The sequence below is a fragment of the Gasterosteus aculeatus genome, chromosome Y (assembly GCF_964276395.1).
Source record: "Gasterosteus aculeatus chromosome Y, fGasAcu3.hap1.1, whole genome shotgun sequence".
NCBI classification, from domain to species: Eukaryota; Metazoa; Chordata; class Actinopteri; order Perciformes; family Gasterosteidae; genus Gasterosteus; species Gasterosteus aculeatus.
Genome location: NC_135709.1, coordinates 10,972,222 through 10,984,292, shown reverse-complemented (window position 1 = coordinate 10,984,292; position 12,071 = coordinate 10,972,222). Strand labels below are relative to the sequence as shown.

The following is a 12,071-nucleotide window of genomic DNA, read 5'->3' as shown; positions in this document are numbered from 1 at the left end:
TGATCCGTGATTACACGCCCCGCTTGGCCATCATTGGCTGCAGGTGATCACGCAACATCGCTTGGCCTATCTGTGCTGCAGGGAATTTGGCGCGCTCAGTAGTCAAATTGTGACTGTTGTGATGGTACGTCGTGTGATTTCTTTCTTAATATTTTAATCCCTTCATACTAACTATGTCGAGCAAAAAAAGAAAGTGGTCGGACGAATATGTACAATATGGATTCACATGTATAATGGAACGTGATGGGAGTCAGCGTCCTAACTGCATGATTTGCCAATGCCAAGTTGAGCAATTCTAGTCTAGCACCGGCAAAACTAAGAGAACACTTCCTTAAGCTGCATGGAGATGGACAATACAAGAACACAACGCTCGCTGAATTCAAGCTGAAGAGAGGCAGATTTGATGAAAAGGCTACTCTGCCTGTTCTCGGCTTTGTACCCATCAACAAACCGATCCTCACAGCATCGTACGAAGTTGCTTACCTGATCGCAAAGCAGGGCAGACCACACACTATTGGTGAAACACTCATAAAACCATCTTGTGTTGAAGATGGCGAATATCATGCTGGGAAAAGCGGCTGAAGTTCACTTATCCCAAATTCCTCTTTCAAATGACACCATTAGCGACAGAATAGAGGACATGAGCAAAGACATCTTGGCTCAAGTAGTTGCAGATCTGATTTCAAGCCCGGCAAAATTCAGCCTTCAACTGGACGAGACCACAGACGTTTCCAATCTAAGCCAGCTTGCTGTATTTGTGCGCTATGTGAAAGACAACGTGATAAAGGAAGATTTTTTATTTTGTAAGCCTCTTACGACAACAACTAAGGCAGCCGATGTGAAGAAACTTGTGGATGACTTCTTCAAAGACAACAATCTTTTGTGGGATATGGTTTCTGCAGTTTGTTCGGACGGAGCTCCAGTCATGCTGGGAAGAAAGTTTGGTTTTGGTGCGCTAGTGAAAGCCGATGCACCACACATCATTGTTACTCATTGTATTCTGCACAGGCATGCGTTGGCAACAAAAACCTTGCCTCCAAAACTGGCAGAAGTATTAAAAATAGTTTTAATGGTTTTGTTCTTTGAACACTGATGTTGATGCACGGTTCATTTTGTGCACCAGTAAAATATATACCTATGTTTTGAATTGTATTTTTCCAATTAAGAAGGGTTCGGTGAATGCGCATATGAAACTGGTGGGGGGTCAGTACCTCCAACAAGGTTAAGAACCACTGGTTTAGACATTGGGGGTACCAATCTTTGGAACCCCTTGAGCAAGTTTATTCCATTTTTTCACAAATGTACATTTACTACACTGAATCTGTTTGCATAAAATGCCAAGTCACTAAACCCAGTCCCCTGTGTGTGCTCTCCAGGCTGCAGACAGCCGGTGCACCAGTTGTCTGCCAGTGATAACGGCAAATGGCTCGCTACAGCTAACACCGACTGTGAGGTCCATGTCTACAACCTTGACAAGCTGAAGTCAGTTTGAATTCCCTCTCAGCCAAATCTTAATTTGTAGCCAAAGCAAAAACATCCAATGTCTGTCCGTCTTCAGCTTCATTGTACAGTCCCAGTGTACGGCTCATGTCCCACTGCCATGGCCATCCACCCTACAACCAGCAACCTGGTAGTGGTGCATGCTGACCAGCAGGTAAACACGGCATTCCACTCCTTCATCTTCTGCTCTCCCCTTTATGAGAAGAGTACGACAAAAGGTTTGTTAAACCTAAAGTGTGTGTGTGTGTGTGTGTGTGTGTGTGTAGATCTTTGAGTACTCTCTGGTGAAGAAGGAGTACACAGAGTGGAGTCGGAGGCTGCAGAAACAAGGACTGCACTCCATGTGGCTGGAGAGGGACACCCCCATCACCCATGTCACCTTCAATCCTAAAAATCCAGCTCACATCATCGTGCACGACATGTTTATGTTCTGTATCATCGATAAGAGTCTGGTATGTCGATGAACAACGAGTGGTGCTTGATCGCTGTTATGTCTCTTTCAGATTTCTGGATGGTGATGCTATGTTTCTGTGTTCTGTCTCCACATGCAGCCCCTCCCTGAAGCTAAGAATGTGCTCTACAATCAGATGGCCCTGAGGAGTCTGCCTGAGCCAGATAGGGTCCTACACAGCCATGGCTTTAAGATATGCAAAGATTTCCAGGTAGGGTTACCCTGAGCACAGTGGCACTCTGCTTCCACAATTCCACGAAATAAATCAAATCAAAGCTTAAAATGGTGCTTAATTTGTCATTTTAACAACATACATTGTAAAACGACTAGTTTTTGAACTTGTGGTTTTACTTGTTGTTACTTTGGTAGCTGGCTGGCAGAACACAAACCCATCAGCATCTGGAGTTTTTATGCAGAGAGAACTTGTGTGTGTGTATGTATGTATGTATGTACACGCACAAAAGTCACCGTCCCTAATTTAAACTGTCCCAAAGTCCGCTAGTATCAGGAAACATTCATTGCCATAATATGTCAGACATACAAGGAATTTGACTTGACGGTTGGTGCACAACAGCAGACAGTACGACAATGGACGTCAAGACAACAGTGCAAGAGAAATAAAATGAAATATAATACTATGGGTTAGTATTATAAGGCTATGGGTTAGTTTAAAAATAAAGGAATTAAAGTAAAAATAAAATAAAGTGCACCAGCGAACAGAAAGTGCCACGTGAAAGTGACGTGTGAAAGAAAGTTACCGATGGAATGTCAGAGTCAGTCAGTGGGGGACCGAGCTGTTAATGAGCCTGACTGCCGGCGAGAAGAAACTGTTTGTGTGGCGGGAGGTCTTAGTCCTGATGGACCTCAGCCTCCTGCCAGATGGAAGGGGCACAAACAGTTTTTGTCTGGGGTGAGAGGGGTCAGCTATGATCTTTTTAGTTCGCTTCAGGGTCTTAGAAGCAAACAAGTCCTAGAGGGACGGCAGATTGCGGCCGATAACCCTCTCTGCTGAGCGGGTGACACGCTGCAGCCTGTCCTGTTATTGCCCTATTAGTAGTAAGACCAGGTCAAAGTTCCCTCTCTAATATCGGTTTTATATTGCTATGCCTAAAACGTATTCAACTTCTTTAAATGAACTACACTCAGTAACATTTTTCTGATTTAGTTTGTTCTCCTGATTTTCAGCACCTCCTGTGTGTGAGTCTGTTGGAGGATCATTCTCTAGTGGTGGTGGAGCGCCCCCTGCTGGACATCGTGTCTCAGCTGCCTGCTCCTGTTCGCCAGAAGAAGTTTGCTACATAAAGGAAGTGTCTTCACCCCTTTTGTAAAACTGACTTTGATAAAGTAATACATGAATCAATTCAGAATTTTTTTTATGTATACATTGTGAGTTATGAAATAAAAAGTAATTCAGTGTTTAGCCACGTCTGCAGAACTGCAAATCCACAAGGTGCCGTTTGTTTAGTATTAAAGCTTTTGGATATTATGTGTCGAAGATATTTTCTTTAAAATTTGAGAAGGAGGGCATTGTTTCCGGGACTTTTCTTGCCTATAGCTTTATTGTATAGCAAGAATCCAATCAGAAATAACTGTAACCATGTCCTTTTTTGTATTTCAGTATGATTTGGGTTTCCTTCTTTTTGCAATTTCAAGTAAAGCAGAATGTCACAAAAGCGTTTTTTAAGACCAAACCCCACATTGGACAGGACCACTACAAAGCCTGAATAATATGCGAGAATACCCAGCTCTTGTGTCAAACCCCAGGGGAATGTCGTGCTTCCCTAACTGGAAATAACCGAAACCCAGTGATAATTGGGACTTTTCCACTGTGTCAGGTTGGTAATCCCACCTAGCAACCAGCATCTTTGAATGAGCAGGCAAAACAATTACTTCTTTCTAATACATTTTCCTTTTATTTTGCTTCAAAGAAGCTGAACCTATTGTCTTTTTTAGACATATGTCCCATTGGGACAAAACCTTGAATATATTCAACATATGTTCTTCGTACAATGTTTTCTTGATGCACTCATTAATCAGCATTTTAAATATTTCCATTGCTCAAACACGTCACATGCGAAACTGTCCAAATAAATAGATAATAATTCAGATATTATACGCAGTTAAATAATATTGTGAAAAACTATACAATAGCAATTTTCTCCGATGACAATGCCATCAATATGAAAAGATTCATGTTGGATAAACTAGGCCAGTGTTTTTCAACCTGTCAGGTGTGCCGTGAAAAAAAATCATTTTTTACATACTGTCACTTCATTGGTGAAAAAAAAAAGAGCCAACTTGTGTGTGTGTGTCGTCGCGCTGTTGGTGGCATGAAGGCTCAATACTCCCCTCTGCCTGTGGGTGGCGATACGCAGCCTAATTAATAGGCAGATTTGCTGAGGCGACAATTTAAAAAAGTGATATTTAAGGCCGGCGCATGCTTCTGCGTTTTTCGTCTGCGTCGTTGCGTCGACGCACTCGTTTCAATTCATGGTTCTGCGTGTGTTGCAGAGCAATTCACCGCCAGAACAACAGGCGGAGTGACGTGTTTTGTTGAAGACGACCTAGAGAGTCACGTCTATTTATTTATTTGTTTGTTTATTTATCATATACTTTATTGCCCCATGCATCGACACTGTTGCTTTTCATCGCGGACACATATGTCCCGTATTTTCCTCCACAACTTTGTTCCTCTCGACCAGCGTTTGCGGCGATCTCCCTCCATGAATCCAACCCGCTTCTACAACCCGCCAATGACGGCTTGTATAAGCGGTCATATTTACGCATTTCTTCCGACAAAAGTTCTTAAATCTGCTCCGTTCTCTCGTAAACATTCTTCGTTTTAATAATGGCGGTATCGGGCTATGAAAGCGGAAATGTAAGACTCCGTAAAGGACGTAGTTAGCGGACCAATCGCAGCCTGGTGCGCTGCGGGAGGCTTGCGTCGCTTTCGACGCACGCAAGGACGCAAGGAGGTGTGAAAAGCGACGCAAGGGACACGCAAGGGGGGCTTGCGTCTGCGTCGCTCCGAAAACGCAGAAGCATAAACTAGGCTTAAGAGATACCTGGGCATAAAGCCTGTGCCATCTTGGCATTAGGATGATGTTAAGTTTAATAAAACACAACAAATAGAACACGCGTTTCCCTGATTTCTTAGAGTATATTATGCTCATGCTGAAACTATGTTTGGGATTGATTTTCATATCATTTCCGATTTCTTCTGTGTCTTAAGTGTGCCTTGACGCAAAAAAGGTTGAAAAACACTGCACTAGGCAGAGCTGTAAACAAATTCTGCAAACCTTTTCTAAATGTATCATGTCATCCATTATGAAAATAAAAAGGCCAATAAAAAGATGACTGGTGAAATAATTCCAGGGGTGTCGGCTGTGTCAAACCTCTATTAGCGAGCATGCTGCACCAAAATTCCCTCAGCTGTCCAATGTCTGCTCACTAATCAATTGAATCAATTCAATTGTACCTATCAAGACAGATGAGTAAGACATGAAGATGTTTTAAGGAGATCAAAACGTTGAGGACCAGCAACTTCCTGATGTTAAACTCAGTCACTTGATGATATAGTTTCTGCCATTGCCCTGGAATCCAGAATCATGGAGTTATCTTACGGTAGTTATATCTGATGGTGATTATATCTGGGGGTGGTTGTCTCTGCAGTGGTCTTGGCGTACACCTGGCTCACTATTCGTAATATTAGAATAATTTCTGTTATAGGGATTGAATGTATTGTACATCTTTTACGTTGTTCATTCTGTACACATGACATCCATTGCAGTCTGTTCAGTCTTTCCTGTAGATGTGAGGGTTTCTGGACAGGGGATGTCGCGTGTGTACCGACTTTAAAGCCCTCTGATGCATTTGCAATTTGTGATTTTGGCTCTACATATATATATATATATATATATATACATTAATATATAATGAATTGATCAGAGCCGACACCCCTAGTTCAGACTTTTCAGGGGACTTGGTGCATTTTAGAACAAACACAACATGAATGGTAGAGCTGGTTAGTTGTAGCTCTTGGCTCGGGTGCAGGTGCAACCCACAGCTACTTTGACAGTGACCGGCTTCAGGTAGTACCTCCTCCCGTCGTCGCACAGCTCCCTCTTGAGGAACACCCTGCTCTGCGTCACAGGGTGCGAGTTGTAGTCGTGGCTCTCCACCGGATGCTTGTTGTTCTGGATCAGGACGCACCCGGAACACAAGCACTGAGCCTCGGAGTAGCTGGAAGGAAAGTGATCCTCCTTTGTGACACGCCTGGAAACGAATGAGATGAGTTGGTGATTCGCTTTTCCCGAAACATCCATTATGCTTTCATAAAACTGCATTTCATTTCAATGCTAGCTTCTTGTAGCTAGCAATGTAACTTCTTTTCCTACACCAACAGTAAATATACATTAACGGTAAAGTTTTTTTCGAGATCTAGTTTGACAACTGTGATTAAACGTGACATAAACGTGCACATTTTTCTTTTGAAGTGGACATCTCGTCATGGCCTCAGCCAAGAGTGAAACATACTTTAATGCGAACGTTTAAGATGTAGCGTACGGTTTGCTTCAGTGGTGTAGTCTATATTTTATAATGGGTGAACCGGTCGGCTGGTTTGCTTTCTGGGTCACATTGAATAAAACACAACTGCTTTGTCTTCGATTGAAACACACACCACGCACAGTGGAGAAACACTCGGATCACTTGGTTTGATATATATCTGATCAGCTTGATATATAACAATACCAAGCTGATCAGTGATCTGCTTAGAATGAAAACAGAAGAAGCTTCGGAAACTAGAGGAAAAATTCCCAGTCTCCGACAAACAGCCTGTTGATACGGTGCCAGGGATTACTGCACAGTTTGCTCGGTGACGTCATTTACCTCATTCCCAGTGGATATGTGGCAGCAAAGCAGTATTGTATGAAGAGGGGACTTTTCCTTCTCACGCACCAAGCGGTGCAGGGTGTGCCACGGCATGCGCACTAACAGGTCACGGGGATGCGCAAATATTGTGCAAATGTGAATTCCACTTCCAGAGGAACTTGCCATTTGTTGTTAAATATTTACATAAATGTTGCCTACGTTTTATGGCTGCATATTTCTATCCCATGCTAACAAATGGGTTCTCCTTATTTTAACCTGACATGATTTGATATCTTGGTTGCCCTCACAACATTCCGCAGCCGATCTTGAACTGTGACTCCTCCTGATGGAGCTACAGTATGAATGTCTATCTAAAGAGCTCAGTGAGCTTTTCGGGTTTAACTACAATTCCATCATAAAGGAAAATCAATCCCAGCGGCAGGATAAAAAGATCTTCAGATCACTGCAACAAATATGCTTCTATTTCTATTCTCAAATTGTCTCCATCGGGTCTTTGTTTCCAGCTGGAACCTAACTGAGCAGTTAACTGGCGTCATACATGTTCTGCGTCTAAAATCAGTTTGAAATTAAATACATGCAAGCTGCGTCAGGATGATACTCACACGTATCTCCATGGTGACAGGGACCTGTCTCGGACGTGCTGAGGCGGCTGCTGCGGGAAAAGCGACACGGGGCAAGAGGCCAAAGAGTTGGACAACGCCGCAGTCGGGAACTCGTGAGGCTGTGGGTAGGGGCTCCTCAGCTTCCTCTCCGCTGCCTGACCAGGCAGAAAGACAGTCAGACAGACAGACAGCTGCAGTGGATGCAGCCAATATGAGCTCTGTCCTGTGTGTCCCTCTCACCTGCTTTATGTCCATCCTCTGTCCCTCTCTTCTGGCTGACTATTCTTTCTTTTACCAGCATCCATCCTCACCTGTCTGCTATTTATGGAGTGCCCAGGTGGGAAAAACCAGCATGAGGAAATGGAAAGGCCGTTTAGTTTGTATACTTCCTGTTTCCTAAGTGAAAGGAGCCTGCAGCAGGTAGGTATGAGAGCGGTCTCGTACTGAGGGTGGCCGAGGAATTTTCTACACAGACACACACACACCCGAGCACTTGAGCGCCGAGAGGCTGACGGCACCTGGTAAATATGCTGCCGAACAAAAACCAAGTACTGAAACCAGAAACTGCTGCTGATGAAATCTATTTTAAGAGCGGCCTCTTGACCTTTGACCTGAAGTGATGCCATAATTACAACATCCAGCCCACGGCTTTCATTGCTTTTACATGTATTTATGACATTGTGCTGTATTAAGGAATAATCTTTACATAATGCTTTTACAACTATTGCTGAGTAAGGCAACTTCTTACCAACCCCAACTAAATCCTTCCTTATATCCCTTATTTATTGTCCCATAATTTATAAGTGCCTTTGTTTTAACGTATGTTGTTATAAGTGTGTCTGAATGTGTCTCTGTCTATGTTTATTGCATTGTTCAATACATTTGTTTGAGTAAGGCTAATTCTATTATGAATGTTGATATTTTGATATGTCTTTATTCATTTATTTAGCCGTTTAACCCAGGACTTATTATTTATGCATTTTTTGTTTGAGAACAAATTCACATGGTAAATGGACCGTACTTGTACAGAGCTTTTCTAGTCTTCTGACCACTCAAAGCACTTTAAAACTTCATGTCATCATTCACCCATTCACACACTGATGACAGGTGCTACCATACACAGTCCCACCATCAGTAACTAGCATTCAGTGTTAAGTGTCTTACCCAAGGACACATGGGTTAGCAGGGGCCTGGGATTGAACCGCCAATCCTCTGATTGGAGGACGACTCCACTCACCCACAGTTGCCCACATTTGACTGAATATATTTACTTGCATATATCACTTTGTACTAATGTATTTATTCCAAACATATTTCTTTGTTTCTGGGCACATAAAGATGTATTTCACTTTTATATATTCATTTTTGAACCATAAGAAATAAAAGACACTTTGTCTATTTGTTTGTTTATAAGTTAGAAATACAATCAATCATAACAAGGAAATGAGCCATGGAAAATCCCACACAGGCCATGCCATGTGTGTCGGACTACTAGTTTTAATGAGCTAAAACAACTTTTTGAATACAGGGTTGTACCTCATCAACCTATGACATCAAATTAAAAAAAATGAAATAATTTTTTGTATCTCTCTTGGTTATTGTGCCAAGAGAATTTCCAGCAGAAGTTTGTATGACTGTCCCAGTAACACTGCTAGGTGGCCATAAGATGGCAAACCATTATACTGTATGTCAACCTCACTAAGGGCACAAACAAGTACAAAATTATAATTATAATTCAAATCATACACAGTTCTATACACAAATCATGCAACAACTGTACACAACTTTGAAAATGCTTTTTTTCTGAATGAAATTTGGATTGATTAGGGTTGAGCTATTCCTGCTCCTTACAGACTCAAAATGGCGTACTATATGTCATATATGCACACATATGGTCACATCTTCATAGTTTACTCAACTCAACCTGAGTCTGAAGCAGGAGGAAGTCCGGGTGCTGTGGAAGACGTTGTGCCTGGTCTCAGTACCAAAGAAGACAACTCTGCCTGGCCTCAATGACTACTGACCAGTCGCCCTCACATCCCATGTGATGAAGGTGCTGGAGAGGGTGGGTCTTGGCCCACCTTTGACCGCAGGTGAAATCATCACTGGAAACCTTTGCAATTTGCTTACCAGGCTAATGTGGGGGTGGGTGACGCCATCATCTACCTGCTGCATCCCAGTCACATCTAGATGGAACCGCAGGCGCCGTCAGAATTTCTTCTCCACTTCTCGCACTTCTCCAGTGCATTCAACACCATCCAACCACTCCTGTTGAGTGAGAAGCTGCGGGTGGTGTTGGTTAATGCGTCCACCGTCTCCTGGATCACTGACTACCTCACGGGCAGACCACAGTTTGTCCAACAGGGCCGTGTGCTGTCTGATGTGGTGGTCAGTGATACTGGAACCCCACAGGGAACTGTCCTGTCTCCCTTCCTGGTCACTAACTTCTGGTACATCTGGTCGGGCGTATAAGGAACAGAGGGGAGGAGTATAGAGCAGTAGTGCAGGACTTTGTGAAGTGGGCCGGTAGAAATCACCTGACTCTCAACATGACCAAGACCAGAGAGATGGTGGTGGACCTGGGTGTCTCCATCGACAACAGACTGAACTGAAAGGCCAACATCAAGGCTGTGTACAAGAAGGGGATGAGTCAACTCGTTTTCTTGGAGCTGGTGACACCAACACACTCAAGAAGCTAGTGATCATTGGCTGCATTTAGAACCAGTGGTGGAGAGGACACTGAAAAAACTATTGCCTACATTGGATAACAAGGACCACGCTCTTCACCACCTACTGCAGGGACAGCGGAGCACCTTCTCCAACAGGATGATCCAGCTGTCCTGTCACAAGGACAGACACCGGAAAACATTCCTGTCAACTGCAATAAGACTATACAACATCACCCCCGGCTAAGTCCTTGTTTAATTGAACTCTCTTAATTTAATACCGCAGCACTACTGTTTTAATTGTATTTTATATTCACATACACTGTATATACTTGTGTGCTGTACTTTCTTTTTTCTATTTAATTCTCAAATTTGTGAATGTCCGGCTCTGCTATTTTTTGTATTGTGTATACATTGTGCATTTTAATTATAATTACTACTGCTACTGCTCTTCTAACCTTGAGTATCTCATGGTTAGGTGTAGACCGTTCTATCTGCCCAGGGAGTTTACATCTACTGTTGTGACTGCAGCTTATATCCCCCTGGATGCTAATGCTAAACTGGCAATGAAAGAACTGCATACTGCCATTAGCAACAGACTTTACATCCGGAGGCAGCCTTCATTGTTGCGGGTGACTTTAACCACTCCAACCTGAAGACTGTACTCAAACTGTACCCAAATTCTACCAACATGTCTCCTGCCCCACGAGAGGAGACAAGCCTTTGGACAAGGTCTATACCAACATCGCCGATGCCTACAAGGCAGCCCCCTCCCCCACCTAGGACAGTCTGACCACCTCTCCTTGTTTCTTCTCCCGAAATACACACCACTCATCAAACGTGTGAAACCCACAGTGAGGACAGTTAAAGTACGGCCAGAGGGAGCGGCAGAGTCTGCCCTACAGAAGCACACAGACTGGAGTGTGTTTGCCACTCAGGCCACACTGGACTCCCACACGGACATTGATTCCTATCCCTCTTCCGTTCTGGACTTCATCAACACTGTTGGAGCTATATTTTTATTTTTGTTTATTTTGGGTTTAAGTTAATTTATAGCCTTACTTATTTCTTTTTCTTTTCCTGTTAAAGTTAATTTGGTGTATTTTGTATTTATGCTTTACTTGTATTGTCGTTTATTGGTCACATGGTGTTATGTTCATTTGCATAAGTAGGTCAAGGTGGGAGGTACTTCGGGGACGAGGGCATATGGTTTTTTATCAGCGTGAGAGAGGCAGCAGAAATGTCTGTGAGCTTGCTTATGTGTGTGAATAAACCGCCTCAAACTCAATCTTGTTATGGACATTACTTTGCTTTGGTACCTCTGAACCTGCGTAAAGCCTAACCATGACGTAGCCTCGAGTGGCCATTTGAGAAGTTTGTTATTATTTGTTTTTGTTTAAGTTTATGGACAAATAGCCACTACATTAAGTAAAAAACCCGCCCTGGATATATCGTTGGTTTACGTGGATACTGGACTTGTCGTTTGCTGGATTACCGTTTCGAAAGTGGATTACTCACCTGGATGCGGGAGACAAACAAAGGAAAGGGCCTAGGAGTGACGGAGGTGTGGGCTGGATACAGTGCAAACATCGAATAATACGACCCATCCGACAGTGTAAAGTTTCCCTGGACACCGTACTGGATAACGGTGAAGCTACTGGAGCGCTGGAGCTGCACTACGGAGTGGAGGATATTATTTGCTGCAATTTGAATTCGCAAAGGCCCAAAGCCTTCACAGGTAACGCGCACGGCCGCGCGCAACAACAGCTACTGCGTGCATTCAACTCCGTGTACAAAGGCAACCACCGCAACAAACAAAGTTCCACAAGGTATGTGCTGTATTCAATCTTTGCAAACAACTGTGTGTGTACATGACCGGCATCAACAAAGGGTAAAATGTCTGACGTTGCATCTAAAGCCAAAAGCGACACGGCGCTTCCTACAAGAAGACGCACAAGT

General features: G+C 43.3%; 3 protein-coding genes across 3 annotated transcripts in view; 2 read left to right on the top strand and 1 right to left on the bottom strand.

The window, feature by feature from the left end:
* Positions 1–3,437, top strand: part of LOC120812803 (U3 small nucleolar RNA-associated protein 4 homolog) — a 9,688-nt gene extending 6,251 nt beyond the window's left edge. The window contains exons 11-15 of the mRNA XM_078097986.1: positions 1,334–1,483; positions 1,559–1,654; positions 1,767–1,952; positions 2,052–2,162; positions 3,137–3,437. Coding sequence (XP_077954112.1) covers positions 1,334–1,483; positions 1,559–1,654; positions 1,767–1,952; positions 2,052–2,162; positions 3,137–3,253 — 660 coding nt within the window. The 3' untranslated portion in view covers positions 3,254–3,437. The remainder of the gene's footprint in view (positions 1–1,333; positions 1,484–1,558; positions 1,655–1,766; positions 1,953–2,051; positions 2,163–3,136) is intronic.
* Positions 3,438–5,865: 2,428 nt separating this feature from the next.
* LOC120812858 (interleukin-17C-like) lies at positions 5,866–7,701 on the bottom strand. Its single transcript, XM_040169066.2, has 3 exons — positions 7,687–7,701; positions 7,447–7,601; positions 5,866–6,226 (listed from the first exon to the last, which is right to left on the bottom strand). Exons 1-3 carry the CDS (start codon positions 7,699–7,701, stop codon positions 5,977–5,979), a joined length of 420 nt encoding a protein of 139 aa, XP_040025000.1. The 3' UTR covers positions 5,866–5,976.
* Positions 7,702–11,540: 3,839 nt separating this feature from the next.
* Positions 11,541–12,071, top strand: part of LOC120812482 (solute carrier family 23 member 2-like) — a 38,151-nt gene continuing 37,620 nt past the window's right edge. Inside the window, exon 1 of the mRNA XM_078097583.1 lies at positions 11,541–11,941. The gene's annotated coding sequence lies outside the window, so the exon portion shown is untranslated. The remainder of the gene's footprint in view (positions 11,942–12,071) is intronic.

What these genes read in the sequence shown, in the direction of transcription:
- LOC120812858 (XM_040169066.2), bottom strand. An exon ending in CTGTCACCATGGAGATACGT is followed by an intron (nt 6,227 to 7,446) that starts GTGAGTATCATC and finishes ATTCGTTTCCAG; the next exon opens with GCGTGTCACAAAGGAGGATC.